The sequence below is a fragment of the Colletotrichum scovillei genome, assembly GCF_011075155.1.
Source record: "Colletotrichum scovillei strain TJNH1 chromosome Unknown Contig00002, whole genome shotgun sequence".
NCBI classification, from domain to species: Eukaryota; Fungi; Ascomycota; class Sordariomycetes; order Glomerellales; family Glomerellaceae; genus Colletotrichum; species Colletotrichum scovillei.
Genome location: NW_023336260.1, coordinates 1,261,841 through 1,280,805, shown reverse-complemented (window position 1 = coordinate 1,280,805; position 18,965 = coordinate 1,261,841). Strand labels below are relative to the sequence as shown.

General features: G+C 51.9%; 7 protein-coding genes across 7 annotated transcripts; 2 read left to right on the top strand and 5 right to left on the bottom strand.

The window, feature by feature from the left end:
- Positions 1 to 27: 27 nt before the first annotated feature.
- HER10_EVM0011500 (beta-glucosidase A) lies at positions 28 to 1,915 on the bottom strand (the record flags this gene model as incomplete). The annotated part of the gene is made up of 3 exons (XM_035480932.1): positions 28 to 399; positions 454 to 1,831; positions 1,899 to 1,915. The coding sequence occupies 3 exons, from the start codon at positions 1,913 to 1,915 to the stop codon at positions 28 to 30; spliced, it is 1,767 nt and encodes a 588-aa protein (XP_035337714.1).
- An 870-nt stretch (positions 1,916 to 2,785) lies between these two features.
- On the bottom strand, positions 2,786 to 3,791 carry HER10_EVM0007464 (beta-glucosidase A; the record flags this gene model as incomplete). The annotated part of the gene is made up of 3 exons (XM_035477019.1): positions 2,786 to 3,018; positions 3,104 to 3,322; positions 3,404 to 3,791. 3 exons carry the CDS (start codon positions 3,789 to 3,791, stop codon positions 2,786 to 2,788), a joined length of 840 nt encoding a protein of 279 aa, XP_035337368.1.
- Positions 3,792 to 10,225: 6,434 nt separating this feature from the next.
- On the top strand, positions 10,226 to 12,253 carry HER10_EVM0007815 (uncharacterized protein; the record flags this gene model as incomplete). The annotated part of the gene is made up of 1 exon (XM_035477359.1): positions 10,226 to 12,253. The coding sequence occupies one exon, from the start codon at positions 10,226 to 10,228 to the stop codon at positions 12,251 to 12,253; it is 2,028 nt and encodes a 675-aa protein (XP_035337393.1).
- A 922-nt stretch (positions 12,254 to 13,175) lies between these two features.
- On the bottom strand, positions 13,176 to 13,785 carry HER10_EVM0010346 (3-oxoacyl-(acyl-carrier-protein) reductase; the record flags this gene model as incomplete). The annotated part of the gene is made up of 2 exons (XM_035479809.1): positions 13,176 to 13,632; positions 13,718 to 13,785. 2 exons carry the CDS (start codon positions 13,783 to 13,785, stop codon positions 13,176 to 13,178), a joined length of 525 nt encoding a protein of 174 aa, XP_035337622.1.
- A 398-nt stretch (positions 13,786 to 14,183) lies between these two features.
- On the bottom strand, positions 14,184 to 14,996 carry HER10_EVM0007398 (uncharacterized protein; the record flags this gene model as incomplete). Its single annotated transcript, XM_035476956.1, has 1 exon — positions 14,184 to 14,996. The coding sequence occupies one exon, from the start codon at positions 14,994 to 14,996 to the stop codon at positions 14,184 to 14,186; it is 813 nt and encodes a 270-aa protein (XP_035337364.1).
- A 721-nt stretch (positions 14,997 to 15,717) lies between these two features.
- HER10_EVM0010093 (methyltransferase) lies at positions 15,718 to 16,503 on the top strand (the record flags this gene model as incomplete). The annotated part of the gene is made up of 1 exon (XM_035479563.1): positions 15,718 to 16,503. One exon carries the CDS (start codon positions 15,718 to 15,720, stop codon positions 16,501 to 16,503), a length of 786 nt encoding a protein of 261 aa, XP_035337601.1.
- Positions 16,504 to 16,941: 438 nt separating this feature from the next.
- Positions 16,942 to 18,965, bottom strand: HER10_EVM0007722 (GliA; the record flags this gene model as incomplete). The annotated part of the gene is made up of 6 exons (XM_035477268.1): positions 16,942 to 17,210; positions 17,290 to 17,463; positions 17,607 to 17,722; positions 17,779 to 18,045; positions 18,196 to 18,626; positions 18,717 to 18,965. 6 exons carry the CDS (start codon positions 18,963 to 18,965, stop codon positions 16,942 to 16,944), a joined length of 1,506 nt encoding a protein of 501 aa, XP_035337387.1.

The following is an 18,965-nucleotide window of genomic DNA, read 5'->3' as shown; positions in this document are numbered from 1 at the left end:
GCAGAGATTCCTTGTGACTAGAGGGCTTCAAGATGCCTTGTGTTCCTGTACAAAACCAGCGTAATCAAAGATTGCCCGTTTGTAAAACCGCTCCTGGGTGGTCTGGTTATATCCTTGCACGCCGTACTTGTCATCGTACTGACCCCATTGCCAATTATCGAGATATGACCAGCCATACAGCCCCTTGACGTGGACTCCATCGATATTGATTGCCTTCAGAACCTCATTCAAGAAGGGGACGTAGAATTCGGACTGCGCTAGATCACTCCGGATATGGTGTACAGACATGTCGGACGCCTTGAAAGCCGGGAGGCCGAACTCTGCGATGGTGATGCCGCCTTTGGTCGGGTAGGTGGCATACAGAAATCCGAGAATCGCCCGGACATGCTCCGCTGGCACCTATTGACGTCGAGTCAGTTGTGTTCTGCTGGATTCTGAGATTTAATGACTTACCGCAGGCCTGTCAACATTACCATGGAAGTTTGCCTCCCATCCTCCTCGTGAGGTGGAAGTAACGGTGCACTCTGGGTACAATGGATGCTTCGAATCAGCTGCACATGCTTCATAGCCACCTTCAGGTTCCGAGTGATATGAAGCAGTGTAGATATCAAACGCAAAGAAGTCGGCAGTCCCATTGAACAGTTCAAGCTCCTCGGATGTATACGAAGGAACCCTGTCACCAACGGTATCAACCATAGACTGCGGCACGTTCTCGCCCAGGAACAACGGCCGTGCAAAGTACCCAATGGTGAACTCGTTACGCCTGATTGCGGCTACGACATCCGATGCGTTGCTCGGGTTCAAGGGCAGCGCGAACCCGGTTCCACTAAGGTCAAACTTCATGCTCCAGAGGGCATCGCCATGAATGACGTCCCGGTACCACCGCACAATCTTGGCGTGGGCCTCAAGTACGAAACGACTGGGCTGCCATGCACCAGTGATGGCCGCCTCGATAGTCGGCTCGTTGAAGGTGTACCATGTGCCTACGCGATCCGAGTAGTGCGCGAGTACCGTCTGTGCATAATATACGAAGCCATCAACGAATTCTGGGTGGTCAAAGGACAAGAAGGAGGTGTTTGACTGGAAGTAGGCCGGGGTATCAAAGTGATGCAGTGTCACAACGGGTTTCATACCATACGCGAGGACGGTGCCAATGACGTCGTTGTAGTGATCGATACCCTCCTTGTTGATGGGAGATCCGCGGACACCAAAGGGGACGATACGGGACCAGGAGATACTGAAGCTGTAGGACTGCACTCCAACGGCGGCAAGCCGGGCGATGTCTTGTTTGTAGAGGTAGTAGTTCATTGCTGCGATGTCGGGCGGGCCGGCGCCAGCCCGGCCAGAGGAGGAATAGTTTCCTCTGGAGCGACTCTCCCAGATACTGGGGCCGCGGCCTTCATTCTTAATGGCGCCTTCGATTTGTAGGGCTGCGCCGGCGAATCCCCATTGGAAGGTCTTTGGGAACTTGAGGGTCCCATTGAGTGTTGTGTCTGGTGCTGGTTGGAGGGGTAGAGGGGGCGGCTTGATGAGTTCAGTGCTGGGGATCGGGGTTGGTGAGACGGTTGTGGTGAATGGTGGTGAGAGGACGGGAATGGGGGCCCAAAGGGAAGATAGGGCGGCATTGCCAAACTTCACGCCTTGATCTGTCGGAGTCACACCAGGAGCATCCCAAGTTGTGGTAGATCGTGGGTCAAGTAGGGTAGATAACTCTGAGTAGGGGCGGGCATGTGTGGGCGCTTCCACCGCCGCGGAGACGGGAGTGGCATACTCTAGAGGTCTGTAGGATGGCCATTGGTACTCAGCTTGAGCAGCGACCTGGACAAGACAGCTTCCGCGTGAATGTCAGCAATGGATCAAGGCTTTTGGCCGATGATAACGCAATGAGAATAACCTACAAAGCCAGAATCGACATCCGCTGGAGGGTGATTGCCTGGATCCTCATGATGACTGTTCCTCTACATTTGAGAGATCTTACCAGATGGTTCTGAGCCCTATGGCTAAGGAGCCAGGAGGATGCCTTTATAGCAACTATGATGAATGCGGACTTGACTTCACAGTCGGCGGTCTTCAACCTAGACTAGTTCCGATTGACCCCGTTATAGAGCCGAACTGTGAAAAGCCACCAGATTCACGCCATTGGTACAGATGTTTGTTCGTAGTGGCATGGCTTCTTCCTGCCAGCCGAGAGTCCTCAGGTAGTCTTTCAACGTGCTGGTAAATCACAACTGACTTGGACCGGCGGCATGTCGGCAGGATTGCGGAGTCGAATACAAGGTAGGAAGAAGATCCGTACATCTGGATAGTGTGGCAGAATACCCTTCCAATTGGTTGCCAACACTGCGATCTCCCCACGGGGAAGTCAAGCCATGGTGAAGCGCGGGGTCAGGGTAGGGAGATAGCCAGAGTCCTTCCGAGAACTAGACGTGGAGTAGCTTGGAGGCGGGGGAAACTCCTCCACAGTTAGGGTGGCACTCGCCAGTTTTTTGCGTACGATACGCCCACGACTTGAGATGTTGGAGTTTACGCGTATTGAATACGAAGTAACAAACCTGAGCCCGCCATCCGAAGGTTGGTTGCAGTGGGGTTGATACATGGTGTGATTTTCCGTAAGCGGTAGTAAATATTTTCTGATTTGACGTCACATCATTCAGGACTGGAGTCAATCTCACGATGTGAATGAGTCAAAGTCTTTGGGAATGCGCGCGGCTGAAGCCCTGGGCACGTTTACTTTGTGCACTGGAAACTTGGTATTTCAACGGCAAACGCTTCTAACGTGGCACATCTAAGGAGCATGAAGACCTCCCGTCGAAGCCTTGAAGAATTTGAACATCTCCCACGCTTTCTCTTGGTTGTGTCGAGTTCCATCAGACACGAATTGATAAGGCTCATCGCGTATGGTCGGTTCTGCGTCGTGAATCTCTATGACTTTGCCGTTGAGACTTGTATCACCTGTAATCTGTGATACGCCCTTGATCAGGGTAGACATTGGCGTAACTACCATGTGTTTGTACGTTTCTGGATCGGGGATGATATTTGTGACTGACGTCGCATTAGTGATCTGATGATGACATTGTCCCTTGAGATTTGTTGAGTCTCTTACCTAAAGCCGCTGGTGCCATCGTATTGATTTGAATCTTGAGATCTTCAAGTATGGGAGCTGTCGACCGTACGAGACCAATCACGCCAGCCTTTGCAGCTGCGTACATCGGTCCGACTGGGAACGGATAAAGAGCGGCATCTGACGCAGTGCAGATGATGGAGCCACGAGAGCCTCCGGATATTTCGTTCTTGTTGATGTAGTGAATGGCAAGCTTAACAGCTACGAAAGGCGACGTTAGCTTCGAAGTCATGCACAAACTGGAAGAAACTAGCAGTGAAATCCAAACTGGGATTCACTCACAATAGATGACACCATTCAAATCCACGGCTACAACCTTTAGGTTCGGCTCTTGGGGAGCATCGGGGTGGATAGTTGCAAGGGCGTTCGACATCCCTTCGGCTATACCAGCATTTGCAAAGACAATATCTATCCTGCCAAATGCATCGTAGACATTCGAGAATGCCTGAGCCTGTTCGTTCCACGAAGAAACATCGCATTGGTGGAAGGTCACCGTAGATTGAGGATACTCTGAAGCAACGTCAGACGCAATGGACTTGCCAGAAGCTGCGTTGACATCGAAGATGGCGACCTTGCCGCCTTGCGAGGCAAAGTGGCGTACTATGGTGAGGCCGATGCCGCTGGCGCCGCCAGTAACGATGACCGACTTTGGGGTGGTGCCAATCGCCATTGCGACTTATGTAGGAGGGTGGCGTGAGAGATTCGGTGAAGTTAGTGATGAGACAAGGACGTTAGTGCTGAGGAGCCGATGAGCATAGTATATCAGGAGATAAAGGAACAGAATGCTTCGTTCATACCTTTGTTTGCTTGGTGACTTTAGTATAGTGGCACCCTCGTCGGAGGCTAGGATCGCAGTTCATGGATTACGAACGCTGAGCTGAGGTTAAAACATGTGCCGGGAAGAAGCTAGGTTGACAGACACGAACCACAAAGTTTCCCTGGGATATCGCTACAGTGGTCCCGTCATTGTGAGACAGGGCCGATGGCACCTTGAGGAAGCCAGTTCTAATGCAGAAAGACACCGTCTCCGGCCCTCGTGAATGCAGGGATGTGGTATGCCATTTGAAGACGATGTTCAAGGTCGGAGTACAATCCAATCGCAGTTTTAAAAGTTCACCTGTTCGGAGACTTCATCGTGTAGTTTTATTGGGCAGAAAGCGACTTTGACTTTGGATGCTTCGGCGAATCGGAACAGGAGACTTAGCACAGTCGAAGAGGATGATCCCGGCTCTTTCGGAGTTGAATAGACGAAACGCCAGCTCCGAGATGGGCAGTTTGAACTTACTCCCTCCGAACACGCTCTTCCACTACTACAGAACAGCATTTTCCGCTGCACACTCAGTAACTTTACGGGTGATCCCAGCCCAGACATGGGTATTCGATGAGATATTCGATCCAGGCCGCCGGTGTTCACCGGCGAAATCAAACACGGTCCATCGCCGGACCTACCACCCCGTATCCACTCCGCACGGCAAAAGTGCCGAAACAACTGGTAGCCGTCCGCGCCTCCGTGCAAGGCTGGAAGCGCCGATTCAGAGAACACCGCTTATGCTGACTTTAGGAAAGACGTTGCTATTGCTAGATTGTGTACCAACACTACACGCATCTATATGGAGTTGAACTGGCACTCCCCATGATCATCATCGAAGACCTGGCTCGCCTTTCACTTTGCCTAGAACACGTTAGACACGCCCACTCTCATAGATAATACCCAATACAAGGCGCGAGCGCTATAGACTAGTTTTCAACAACAGGCAAAATCTCCACGACATATCACTCAACATGGTTACAGCCCGCAAAGATGAGCGCATCCCGATTGCGATCGTGGGAATGGGATGTCGCTTCCCAGGTGATGCGACATCGCCGTCCAAGTTCTGGGATCTCTTGAGAAATGGAAGAGGTAAGAAACTGGTCATTTTAGGACTGAGTATTGAAAACCTCTTCTAACTCAAGTCAAGACGCCTACTCCCCTAATACGGATCGATGGAACTCGGACGCCTTTCACCACCCCAACAGCAAAGATCGCGTCAATACTTTGGCCACGAAAGGAGGGCACTTCCTGAAGGAGGATCCCTATCTGTGGGACGCATCCTTCTTCAACATCACAGCAGCCGAAGCCATGGCTCTCGATCCGAAGCAGCGTATCATGATGGAAGTCGCTTATGAGGCGCTCGAGAACGCCGGCATGCCCCTGCCAAGGGTCGCGGGCTCGCAGACTGCGTGTTACATCGGCTCCTCGACGAGCGACTATAGAGACATGGTCACGAGGGATTTCGCAAATTGGCCCAAGTATTACATCCTCGGAAACTGCGAGGAGATGGTCTCGAATCGTATCTCGCACTTTCTCGACATCCATGGCCCCAGCGCTACCATCCAGACGGCGTGCTCCTCAAGTCTGGTGGCCACGCATTTGGCTTGCCAAAGTCTCCACTCCGGAGAGTCGGAAATGGCCATCGCGGGTGGTGTCGGTCTGACGCTCACCCCCGACGGTAACATTCAGCTTGCCAACTTGACGTTCCTCAACCCCGAGGGCCACTCTCGGTCGTTTGATGCAGATGCTGGTGGCTATGGTCGCGGTGAAGGTGCTGGCGCCCTCATCCTCAAACGGCTGGACAAGGCGCTTGCCGATGGAGATCCTATCCGTGCCGTCATCCGGGCTACGGGCGCCAACTCGGACGGATGGACACAAGGTGTGACGCTGCCGTCTGGTGAGGCACAGGCGGCGCTCATCAAATATGTCTACGAATCTAACGGACTGGATTATCCTGCGACTCAGTATGTAGAGGCTCATGTAAGTCATTACCACCAAACTCAAACAATTGGACTTAAGAGATAGCCATGTTGACAGTACGATTGTCTTGTAGGGCACAGGCACAAAGGCTGGAGATCCCCTGGAAGCGGGAGCCATCTCGAGAACCATCGGATCAGGTGCGACGAAGTCACGAAAGCTCTGGATGGGAAGTCTTAAGCCAAATGTAAGGATTTCAAAGTTTCTGGTCGCTGCACCGTTGGAAGACTAACGCAAGCTCCTAGATCGGTCACTTGGAAGCTGCCGCTGGTGTAGCGGGAATTATCAAGGGCGTCCTGGCCATGGAGAACGGAATGATACCCCCAAATATCTACTTCAACAAGCCCAACCCCGCAATTCCATTCGATGAATGGAATATGGCCGTACCGACAAAGCTGACACCTTGGCCTGTCTGCAAGACCAAGCGGATGAGTGTCAGTGGCTTTGGCATGGGCGGCACAAACGGCCACGTGGTGTTGGAGTCTTTCAACTCGGACCAGTGGAAGTCACTGCTGCCCGCCAACGGTGTCGCCCACGAGACTGCAAACAACAAGAAGAGACTTTTTGTCTTCAGCAGTCACGATCAAGCTGGGTTCAAACGCATCGGCGATAAGTTGGTCGAGCACATGGACACCCTTGGCCCCGCTGCTTCGAGTCCAGAGTATCTCGCCAAGCTGGCACACACCCTCTCTGTCGCGAGATCGGGGTTGACTTGGAGATGGAGTTGTTCGGCTGAAAATGCTGCTGAGCTCCATCACAAGCTTTCGACCACGGCTGGCGACAAGACTACGAGGACCCCGGACAGCAAGCCGAGGATCGGATTCGTCTTCACAGGCCAGGGAGCGCAGTGGGCCGGCATGGGCGTCGAGATGCTCAAGTCCCACCCGGTCTTTAAGGATTCCGTTACGCGGTCTGCGGCCCTTCTCAAGTCCATGGGCTGCGACTGGGATCCTGTCGAAGAATTGACGAGGTCAAAGCAAGAATCACGTCTCAAGGCGCCCATGATCAGCCAGCCCATCTGTACTGTTTTGCAGATTGCCCTGGTTGACGAGCTGCGCTCTTGGGGCGTGACGCCCAAGAAGGTTGCCGGCCACTCAAGTGGAGAGATTGCAGCGGCGTACTGCGCCGGGGCGCTCACGCATCGTGATGCAATTGCCATTGCTTACTTCAGGGGCAAGGCTTCCTCCGGTCTGGTCGGCCTCAAGGGCGGCATGATGGCTGTCGGCTGCTCCTATGATCAAGCACGATCACTGCTCGCGCAGCACGGAGAGCACCTCGGCGGTGTCGCGACAGTGGCCTGTGTGAACTCTCCGAATAGCGTCACCATTTCGGGTGACTTAGCCGCTCTGGAGAGACTGCGAGCCATCCTCGAGAAGGAGAGCATGTTTGCTCGCATGCTTCAGGTTGATGTCGCCTACCATTCTAGCCACATGCAGGGTGCTGCAGCAGACTACGCCGCTTCCATCGCAGACATTGAGCCGCATAGCTCAGAGGAGGACGAAACCAAGCGTGTGACCATGGTCTCGAGTGTCACTGGTAGTGAAGCTGCCCCTGAGTTGCTTGGGGGTTACTACTGGGTGCGCAACCTGGTATCTCCTGTTCTCTTTGAGCAAGCAATCAAGGAGATGGTTTCTCCAGCAGCAGAAGCAGATGGCAAGACTCTTGACCTATTGATCGAACTTGGTCCTCATAGCGCTCTCGGTGGCCCTATCGAGCAGATATTGTCCCACCACGGAATCAGCGATGTCAGCTACAAGTCCGTTCTTACCAGACTCCAAAGCGCCGTCGATACGAGTTTGCAGCTGGCTTCCGAGCTTTTCGCTGAAGGTGTCTCTCTGGAACTCCAAAAGGTAAATGGAGATTCTCACTGCCAGCTTCTCACCAACCTGCCGCCGTATCCTTGGAATCACTCGAAGGTTTTCCGCTGCGACTCGCGTATTGCAAAGGAACTTTTGGCACAAAAGTTCCCCACTCGAAGTCTGCTGGGAGCGCCTGTACCCATGATGGATGAGACGCAGAGGGTATGGCGCAGTTTCCTTCGACTTGAAGACGAGCCTTGGCTTCGTGGGCACATGGTCGGCAGCACCGTGCTTCTCCCTGGTGCTGGCATGACTAGTATCATTCTCGAAGCTAGTCAACAGCTTGTTGCACCGGGAAAGACTGCTCGAGCTTTCCGTCTACGCGATGTGTCTCTCTTCGCTGCCATGGCTCTCCCCGAAGGAGTTGCAACAGAGGTCATTGTTCACATGAGGCCCTACCTCCAATCCACGCTGGGTTCAACCCCTGCGGCGTGGTGGGAGTTTACCATGTCTTCATGCGTCGGAGGTGATCAGCTGAGGGACAACTGCCGTGGGCTGATGACAATCGATTACCATGAAGACACAACTCCGCAGATGGCAGAGGAGGATGCCATCATCGCAGCCTCGAGAGTAGCGGATTATCATCGTGTTCACAAGGAGTCGAATCTCGAGTACGCCAAGGAGAACTTTTACAACCACATGAACAGCGCCTCTTGGAAGTATGGAGAAGCTTTCCAGGGCATTGAGGGATGCCATGTCGGCGACGGTCAGAGCACATTCAATATCAGAGTGACTGATATCGGCGAGACCTACAGTAAGGGGCAAATTGAGCGACCGTTTCTCATTCACGCTGGTACCTTGGATGCAGTCTTCCAGAGCTGGCTGAGCAGCACGTGGATAGGTGACAAGGACGGAGGCTTCGACTTCACGAGACCCTTCGTGCCTGTTCACTTTACCGAGCTCGAAATTTCCGCTGATATTCCCGGCGACGTGGGCTACGTCATGCCTGGACTTTGCCTCTCGGAGCGATATGGCTTTACGGACTTGTCTGCGGACATGTTCATGTTCGACAAGGATGTTTCCAAGCCTTACCTCGTGGTGAAGGACTTCCGAGTCGCTGAGCTGAACATGGATGATGGCGGAGGTCGCGAAGATAATGAGGTTGATCCGACCGACATCACATCAGAAGTTCGCTGGAACTATGCCTTGGATGTTATGGAGCCACAGGAAATCAGCCGAGTGGTCTCTGCTATCAAACCCAAGGATAGAATGGCTGAGGTACGCTTGTAATCCATGCCAGAGACTTTATTTGGGATGCTAACATTGACGATGCAGATCATTCGGATGGCACTTCACTTGAACCCGGCGGCTACGCTCCTACAGCTCGTGCCGGACCACGATGCCGCACGCAACTCAGTTATCGCTAGCCTACCTGGGGACATCGTACGCCCGAGTCAAGTTCGCTACGCGGTCATCAATGCCGCCAAGAACCCGTCGACCGACAAGACAGCCTTCGTCGGCGAGGCGTTTGAACTCGGCGCAGTAGATAGCCCTTTGCCGGAGAACATTCCGAAGGCCGATCTCTTGATCATCTCCAGCGACGTGGAAAAGGTTGACAAGCGCGACCAGTTCCTTGAACGGGTTCTCAACCTCACCAAGCCAGAGGCAACGGTCCTCATTGCTGCCAAACAGCAGCCCACTCCTGGAGGACTAGAAGCTAGAGGCTATGACTTTGTCTTTGGAGTTGAGGGAGATGAGCGTCTTGCGCTGTACTGGGGTGCTAGGAACGCAGATGCGAAGCCCGCGACCAACGGCACGCCCGCTCGGCAGGCAGTAATCATGGAGCCGACGACTATGTCCAAAGAGTCTCGGCAATTCTCCAAGGCTCTGCAAGAATCTCTTATCACTCAAAACTACACGGTGTCAACGAGGACCTTGACCGACGAGCCGAAGTCTGATGTTGCAGAGAGCGAAGTTCTCATTTCTCTGTTGGAACTTGAAAAGCCGCTACTCGACGACCTGTCGGAGAAGGAGTACGAAAATGTGAAGGCTCTATCTCTAGCATACCAGCGCCTTCTCTGGATCACCTGTGGAGACAACCCATCATTCGGCGTGATTGATGGTTTGTCACGCTGTGTTGAGAGCGAGATTGCAGGCACTCGGTTCCAGGTTCTGCATCTGAGTCAAGAGACGGGCCTGCAACACGGCCCGGCACTGGCATCTCGCATCTTGTCTTCGGAAACCACAAAAGATGATGAGTTCCATGAACGCGATGGTGTCTTGCAGGTGACCCGTATCTACAGGAGCTTAACGGAGAATGACTCCATCAAGCATCACTTGCATGATTCGACCCGGGTTACATCTGTTCGCGCCGACGAGGACCTGAGGCTTTCGATTGAGAGACCCGGTCTGTTGGACACACTGCAGTTTATTGAGGATAACCGGCTGAATGCCCCTCTTGCAGACCACGAGGTGGAAATCAAGGTGAAAGCCACGGGCATCAACTTCCGAGACATCATGGCCACTATGGGACTCATTCCCATGTCTGTCTTGGGACAGGAAGGCAGCGGCGTCGTTGTCAAGACTGGCAGTGAAGCAAGCCGCTTCAAACCTGGTGACCGCGTGAGCTTCTTGGGTGTCGGCACACACGCCACCAAGATCCGGGTTGACCATCGCATTGTTGCTCATATTCCCGACACCATGTCCTTCGAGGAGGCCGCTGCACTGCCTGTCGTTCATACCACTGCGTACCATGCCCTTGTCAACCTCGCAAAGCTTACCAAGGGCAAGTCGGTTTTGATCCACGCTGCCGCTGGTGGTGTGGGCCAAGCGGCTGTCCAGATTGCTCTTCACCTAGGTCTGGTCGTCTACGTCACCGTTGGTTCCGAAGACAAGCGGAAGCTATTGGTCAACACGTATGGCATTCCTGAGAAGCACATCTTCAATTCTCGCGATGCCAGCTTCGCAAAGAGCGTGATGCGCATCACGAGTGGTCGCGGTGTTGACTGCGTTCTCAACTCACTCTCAGGAGAGCTTCTTCGGACATCGTGGGAGTGTCTAGCAACCTTTGGCACCTTTGTCGAGATTGGTCTCCGCGACATTCTCGACAATACTCGGCTTGACATGAGGCCATTCGGGAAGAGCACGACGTTCACATTCTTCAATCAGTTCACGCTTTACGAGGAGGATCCCGCTGCGCTAGGACAGATTCTCGACGAAGCCTTCAAGTTGGTCCATAAGGGTACGCTTCGTGCCCCGAGCCCCCTGACGGTGCATTCCATGGGTCAAGTGGGAGACGCCTTCCGCACCATCCAGCAAGGAAAGCACCGCGGCAAGATGGTTATGTCATTCACTGATAACGCAGAGGCGCCAATCTTGCGTAAGGCTAAGAACTCCCTCAAGCTCAACGCTGATGTCACGTACCTTCTTGTTGGTGGCCTCGGTGGTCTCGGCCGCAGTCTGGCGCGGCAATTCATCGCCTGTGGCGCACGTAACCTTGCCTTCCTCTCAAGATCTGGAGACGGCTCCCCAGATGCCAAGGCTCTGATCAAAGAGCTATCCGACATGGGCGCCAACGTTAAGGCCTACCGCGGTGATGTGTCGGACCCTGTCTCGTTCCGGGCCGCTTTGAGTCAATGCGAACGAGAACTTCCGCCCGTCAGAGGTGTCGTCCAAATGGCTATGGCTCTTCGCGACATCGTTTTCGAGAAGATGTCTTACGACTGGTGGAAGACCGGGTTGAGACCCAAGGTGCAAGGTACATGGAACCTCCACGAGTACTTCAACCATGAACGCCCCCTAGAGTTCTTCATCATCTGCTCGTCCATTTCGGGTATGTACGGCTACCCTAGTCAGGCACAGTACTCCGCCGGCAACACATACCAAGACCCTTTGGCGCATTACCGCCGGTCACAGGGGCTTAAGGCCGTGTCGGTCAACCTGGGTATCATGCGTGACGTTGGTGTGCTGGCAGAGCAAGGTGCGACGGGCAAGTTCTTGCTGTGGGAAGAGACCCTGGGCATTCGAGAGCCAGCGTTCCATGCCATCTTCAAGGGCCTCATCAATCGGCAGAAGAGCGAAAACCCGGCTTCATGGCCGCCAGCTCAAGTGACAACGGGCTTGGGCACCGCAGACATCATGGCAGCACACGGTCTCGATCAGCCAGGATACTTCAGCATCCCACGTTTCGGACCTCTCGCCGTGACGAGCTCAGCGACAAGTGCTTCGGGTGCTGGAAAGTTGGATACCGTTTCTCTTTCTTCACGCTTATCTGAGGCAAGTAGCAAGCAGCAAGCGTTGAATATTATCACAGAGGCTCTGGTAAAGAAGGTGGCCGATATCTTGCAGATGCCCGTATCGGAAGTTGATCCGGGCCGGCCTATGTACCGCTATGGTGTTGATTCTCTGGTTGCGCTCGAGGTCAGAAACTGGATCACTAAGGAGATGAAGGCAACTGTGGCTCTTTTGGAGGTCTTGGCTGCCGTTCCTATGGAAGTATTTGCAGCTAGGATAGCCGACAAGAGTAAGTTGGTGGCGTTTGAGTGATGATTTCGTATGGGCACGGGACTGGGGCCGGCGTTCAAAGGATGACACGGGGATCTCAAACTTTTTTTTTTTTTTGGATTGGCGTTTAGTTTATACTCGGGCTGAATGTTGTTTTCATAGACTTTCATGTAACATCTGGAAAATTGTGTTCAAGCAATGATTCTTCCCCTCCTGGCAACTGGATCACCCAAGCTCGTCAGCTCTGTCAGGTTTTTGCTCATCTCTGCTTAGCCCAGCTATGTTGCGCAAGTATCACAAGGTATAGGTGAGTAAGGAGATGCCCATATCGACACGAAGCGGCGTATATGCATGTGTTCAACTCTAGTTTGATTCGATGACCATAGTACTTAATCAATTCGTAAAAGCCTATCTGGAATATTCTTCGTCGTGAATTTCTGGCGCTGAACAACGAAGCCCTGGCAAGGACAGACACCTTGGCCTGAGTTTCTTGACCTAGAGTATCTTGACAGTGCCACCATTTGCGCAGATCACGCTGCCACTGACCCATCGACTCTTCTCAGATGACAGAAAGCCTACGATTTCAGCTATGTCATCGACCCTCCCCAACCTTTTTTCCACACTGCATGCGGTTTTCTTTGTCTTAAGGAACTGGCGGATCTCCGGGGTGTCCGGCATTTGTGATGCCAATTCGGTTTGCGTAACTGATGGAAAATGGTCAGGTTTCGACAAGGCTCTTTGCAATTTTCGGTTCAAGGAGGCTGCAAAAAACTTACTGCCAACAGCAACTGAGTTCACTGTTGTCCGCTCCATCCCAGGCCTCGTCCCCAAAGCGTCAGCCCACACGCGAGTCATCGATTCGATAGCGCTCTTGCAACCGCTGTAAACCACTGTAGCCTCGATTGATCAGAACCAAAACACTAGATGCAAGTAGGCTAGGAAGCAGGAGCAGAAATGAGCAAAGCTACGTACGAGCAACTGGAGAAGGATCTCGGCCTCCTTCAGAAGAGATGTTGATGATTCGACTTTCCGTCTGGAAGTACGGGAGAAGTGCTTGCACGAGAAACACAGGTGCTTCAATATTGGCCGTAAGCAAGCGATCAATGTGGTCCTGAGTGATCATGCCCACTGACGCAACCTCCACGACCGCCGCGTTTTGCACGAGTATGTTCAAGCTCCCATACTCTTTGACGGCGTTGACAATGGCAGTGCAGTACTCTCGAGGCTCTAGTAAAGGCGCAACCACGCCTTTAATCTGAGGTACAGAAAGCTTATTAGCATTTCTGTATAGTGAATCTATCTCGGCTTTCAGATCTTCGATTTTGCACACAGACGATGGCGCAGAGCATGTTCCGATGATATTCGCACCACGGCTTGCGAGGTGAATGGCGATGGCTCGTCCAATGCCGCGCGAAGCACCCCTGGGAAACAAGCCGCATATTAGCAGAAGCCACAGAATGAGAATAGTCTGGCGGTTGAACGACAAAAGAAAATGAAGAAACCTACGTCACGATTGCCACTTTGCCGACGAGGTCTTGCTCTGAGATCTTGACATTTGCAAGGCCATGCTCCATGTTGCTAGTGGTTTAGTGACTGTTAATGTGGATGAAGACCAAACCGGTGGTAGTAATGACCGCCGTGTCTTGTGCTCAGATATGGGTTTCGTTAAGTGCGACAGCGATCAGTCAACCTTCTGTGCACCTCAATGGATGGGGAACTGCTGCTGTTACTCCACTACCTACTTCCATAGCTCTTCCAATGGCCAGCGTTGGACGCTGAGATGCTCCGAGACTGTCCGGTTTAGCAGCAAAGGCCAAGTGCTGCTTCCGAAACGCCCTCCGGTGCTTAGACCAACTGATTCAAGTTCCACAGCGAATGTCAAGTGACAGCTCTTCAGATCATGTTCAAAATCAAAGGTTTGAACTTCAACTAAGCATTTATCGAATACTTAGTCACTCCTAAAGTTTGTAAACTAGACTCTCATCTGCTGTTTGAAAGCTTCCATATCCAACAATGTGACACTTGTGTGCATTTTACCCTCGTCGAACCATACAAATACATGCTCTGTAAACTTGACTCTTTTGCCCGTTGGTTCTATTCCATTCCAAGCCTTAACTGGTGTCCACTCAAATACCACTCTAGCTGCGAGTTGCTGTTTTCCCTCATCAACAATAAGCTTCTCGAGCGTGTTCTTGCAATCCGTCATGACATCGTGACACTCTTCCATGGCTCCTCTGTACTGTTCACGGGTCACATAATGCCCATTGAACGTAATGTGGTCATGGGTGAAGTTCGACAGGTTCTCTTCCATGGTCCTGGTGGAGACGCAGTTGAAGTATGCGCGGTACGCATCAGCGAGACAGAACCCTGAAGGGGGAGCTTTAGCGCTCCAGCTTGGGGGTCGGACCGCCTGTGATTCGCTGTTGCGTAACGCATCGACATCGTCTATAATCATGATGTTGGAGATAGTGGTGCCCTGAATTTGGCAGAAAACGTGTCGCCGGAACTCGATTACCGTAGTGGCGGTTGAAGCAGGAAAGACGCTCTTGGGCGAAATCCGCACGAGGAGGATTGCAGCTAAATCGCCTGTAAAAGCGTCGCCAATTTGGTGAAGGATGGTGATGTTCACGTCACTTGACACTTCTAGGTGCTCGAAGCCGGTTGGCAAACTCAAAAGCTGAGAGGATGAGTGTCCAGGAGACGAGAACTTCGCCATGTTCTCGCTGGGAAGTCGGCGGTTGAGGCGCTCTGCATACTCTTGGAAGATGGATTCGATGGCCGCCATAGTTCGTTTCTTGAGGATGGTTGTTCTGAGAGGATTCTTGACAGACACAAAGAGACGTGTGCACTTCACGAAGAACAATCGGAGGCAAATTCTTGGTGCGCATCCTTGAACGAAGAAATTAGCCTTGACAATCGCAGACCCTACTAAATCATCAATCGCCAGAAAACACAAGAGCGCTCGGAAACTGAAGGTGAACTCTGGTTCTGGATTCATTTGACCTACGCTCCTAGGTTCGACCTTGCAAAAAATGCCCGGAGCTTTCGGAGACCATGGTGGGAGCATGGGCCTCAGAGGCAGTTCGGACTTGTCTCCAGTCTCCAGCGGTCGCAAGCTCATTCCGACTCGTCCCGTTTGCTGTCCGAATATTCATCTCTGCGGTTGCTTGCCGATTGTTTCGAGTATGCCTCGGAGTCGTCGAACAATTTTGAAACAGCCTTGAGGTACACCCTACCAATATCTCCATTGGAAGTCTGACCAAAATCCAAGGAGGCAAGGAGTCAAGCCTAGGAACAGACCACCTTCAAGTGGAATAAGTCGGCGTGGTCACAGATGGGTTCAGCACTGATACAAATGCTCGAACTCGAGATTAGTATCTCAGGACCCGTCATCTGAAAGATTCCACTCTCATCAATTTTGAGAAACCAATATGCTCTACTCCCTGCCGCAAGACCTTCATTTCATAGACGGTCCACGAATTGCTAGTTTCCAAGCATTAGAAAAAATGTCACAAACCACAACTCAGACTCAAACAAAAAAGCTGGACACAGCAAAAGGTGCAGATGCATACAATCCAAGCAACCTGAAAACCTACGACACTCTCGTCTTTGGTGTCGTTTCACCTTACGGTTGGAATTGCTCGGCCGAGAAACTCATCTCTTTCTTCAACCGCAATATAGCTCGCGCCGCAGAGCCGTATAAGTCCAATCCGGGCGGTCCCCCACCCACTCGGATCCTCGACATTGGTGTTGGCACAGGATACTTCCCCGCAAGAGCTCCTTTGCCCAAATGGACCGAGTATGTTCTTGTCGACCTCAACGAGACGTGCCTGGACGTTACTCTACCCGTCATTGAAAGGGCACATCCGGAGGTCGGCACCAACGCTACGAAGGTCGTCGGTGACTTCCTGGCTCAAGGTGACGAGCCGAAGAGTTTGTTTGCGAAGGGAAATAGTTTGCCGGAAGGCGGCTTCGATGCTATATCTCTCATGTTCTTGCTGCATTGCCTGCCTGGCCCACCGGCACGCAAGGCGGAGGCTTTGGGACGCATGGGTCGCTTGTTGAGGCCTGGAGGGGTCGTGTTCGGGGCTACTATTCTGGGTAAGGGCGTGAACCGTAATCCGCTGGCGCGGCTTGTGTTGTGGTTGAACAACTATTTGGGGGTCTTTGATAATCATGAGGACGATGCTGTGGGTATCTTGGTGCCTCTCCAGAAGATGTTCAATGAGGTACGATATGAGGTAGTTGGGTGTATGCTTCTTTTCGAAGCCAGCGATCCTCGCTGTTATTAGAAAGCATTTCAGAAGAAATTGAGACCAGACACAACTTCGAAGTTAACTTATATCTTAACGGATGAAGTAAGGTGCACAAGAAGAAAGAGTTCATCTTGAGCATCTATTTGTTGTTACCTATATCATGCTGTCAGGTTGGGTTGGGTAGAATACCAATCCACGGCGTCGCCTCTTGTCATCTCGCATGAACTTGTACAACCAATTAACTTGCGCTCTTCAGAGAATGACATGATATGTCTGCTTGAACTTTGAAGAAGCAATATGTTCATAGACAATATCCCAGGAATAAGTGTACCCTGTCTAATTGAATTGGAGACTCCATCAAGGGTCTATACTCTGCCAAGTGAATCTACTCCGAGATTCGATTCTAGAGCAAGAGCCTTAGAAACAAAACTCCCCTCCTAAATGAGTGTTTGGTGTGCAAACATGTAAGCCAAGTCAAGCTCCAACAAACACCCCAGAAATCAAAGCACCGCCAGCGAATCCAATCCCCATAGCCCATGATGCTCGAAGACCTTCCGTGTACGCTGCAATTATTCGAGGAGCAATGTCCGCGGAGAAGAGTTTCTTCAAATCCGTAGATCCCGCGGCCAAGATCTGGGCAGCGGTGAGACTGGGGACGTTTCGCAGAGCATTCTGCAACATGATGTTGTTGAAGAGGTTCTGAGTTGCTGATACCGCAAGTGCACCACTGAGAAGTTGGAATACTGTGAGTTTTCGAGGCCATTAGTACAATGCTTTTTGATACCCATAGCGATTTGAATGTCGGCCTCAGAGAAGACTTACGGAGGACGATACTTGTGGCCTGGGGCACGTCTTGCACATCGACTGTAGCCTGGACAGCTAAGACTGGAATTTGGGTTCCTAAGCCATAGCCAAAGGCCACTATGAGCTGGTATAGTAGGTACTGAACTGGTGTAGAGTCCGGGTCAAGAGTGAGGATCAGCGTAGAGCCTAGAACTGTAAGAGCACCAGAGAGAACACAATATAGCCGGTCATTCCGATATTTAGAGTACGCCACGCTGGACAATAGTGTGAGGAATGCTACGATCTACATGTTAGACGTCGTATAAGAAGAATGGATCATAGGCAATATGACTCACCTCCACCAATCAACAGGGGAAGAACGTTGACACCACTCTGTGCGGGAGTAAATCCTTTGGTTGCCTGGAAGTAGACTGGCAGATTATACTGGATTGAGTACGCAACCGAGCTGAGCCTACGAAGATGTCAAAAGAAAGTCCCGAGTACATATAGAGCTGGTGGTCCACTTACATGAATGCGAATACGCAGAGGAAGCCGATCTTCATGTTGGCCAAGAACCTTGCTTGCAAAAGGGCGTCCTCTTTCATGAAGTACTGCTCAAACCCGAAGAGCATGGCGATAGTGATCGATCCCATTAGCGTACCGACGACGAAGCCAGAGTCCCACTCGTGTTTGATGCCTCCGGACTCCATTGCAGTGACAAATAGAGCGATGATGCCGGTGATAAGAACCACACCCATCAGATCCATCTGACGCACAATGCTCTTCCATGGTGCCCTGACGGTTTTGACAGTACTTGGAATCTTGAAGAAGAACAGAACAATAACCCCGGCAAGAACAGAAAAGGGTATGTTGATCCAAAAGCTTCGACGTGCAAATTGTCAGCGCTCCTCTCTTTTGTGCATCTTAGACGCTGATTGGACTCACCACCACCTCCATGAGAACTTTTCTGTGAGGAAGCCGCCGATAATAGGCCCAAGTGAACTCGCACCAGTAAAAATGGCACCGAATGCGCCTAGATAGATCGGCGTTTTGCTCCGAGGCGTGACGAGCGCCAGGATTACATAGACGCCGCCAGTTAAACCAGCAGCCCCAATGCCCTGAACCGCACGCCCGGCAATGAGGAAGGCACTGTTGGGGGCAATGGCACAGAGGACACTTCCAACGGCGAAGATGATGAGCGCTGCCAGGAAGATCCACTTTGGAATGAAGAACTTATACAGCTTGCCCCATGGCACTTGAAAACTCGCAATCGTCATCAGATATGCAGAGCCATACCAGCCGGCATCTGCGAGGGCTTTGAATTCGGTGGTAATGACGGGGATAGCGGTGGCAACGATGGTGGCATCGAGAGCGAACTAGTTCATTGAGTAAACCTGTTAGCCGGAGAAGTTTTGCCATGATTGAAGGATCTTTCGCAGTTACGATTATTGTTGTTGGGATTTTACCTCAAAAAGACCTAGTGCTAGTGCAAGTATGATTAGCACTAGCGTAATGCCCTCAGGGTATTTTCCTTCATCTTCATCAGGCTTGATAGGGTCCGTAAGCCTTTGTCCATCGTCAATGTTGAACTGCAAACGATCCGAGAGTGTGTTATTTCCGGTCGAAATACGCCTCAAGTAAGGCTCTGTGTTATCATCCAGGTTTTGGAAGAACCAAGAATCCACCTTCGTAGATTGACTTTTTGCGGCGTCCAT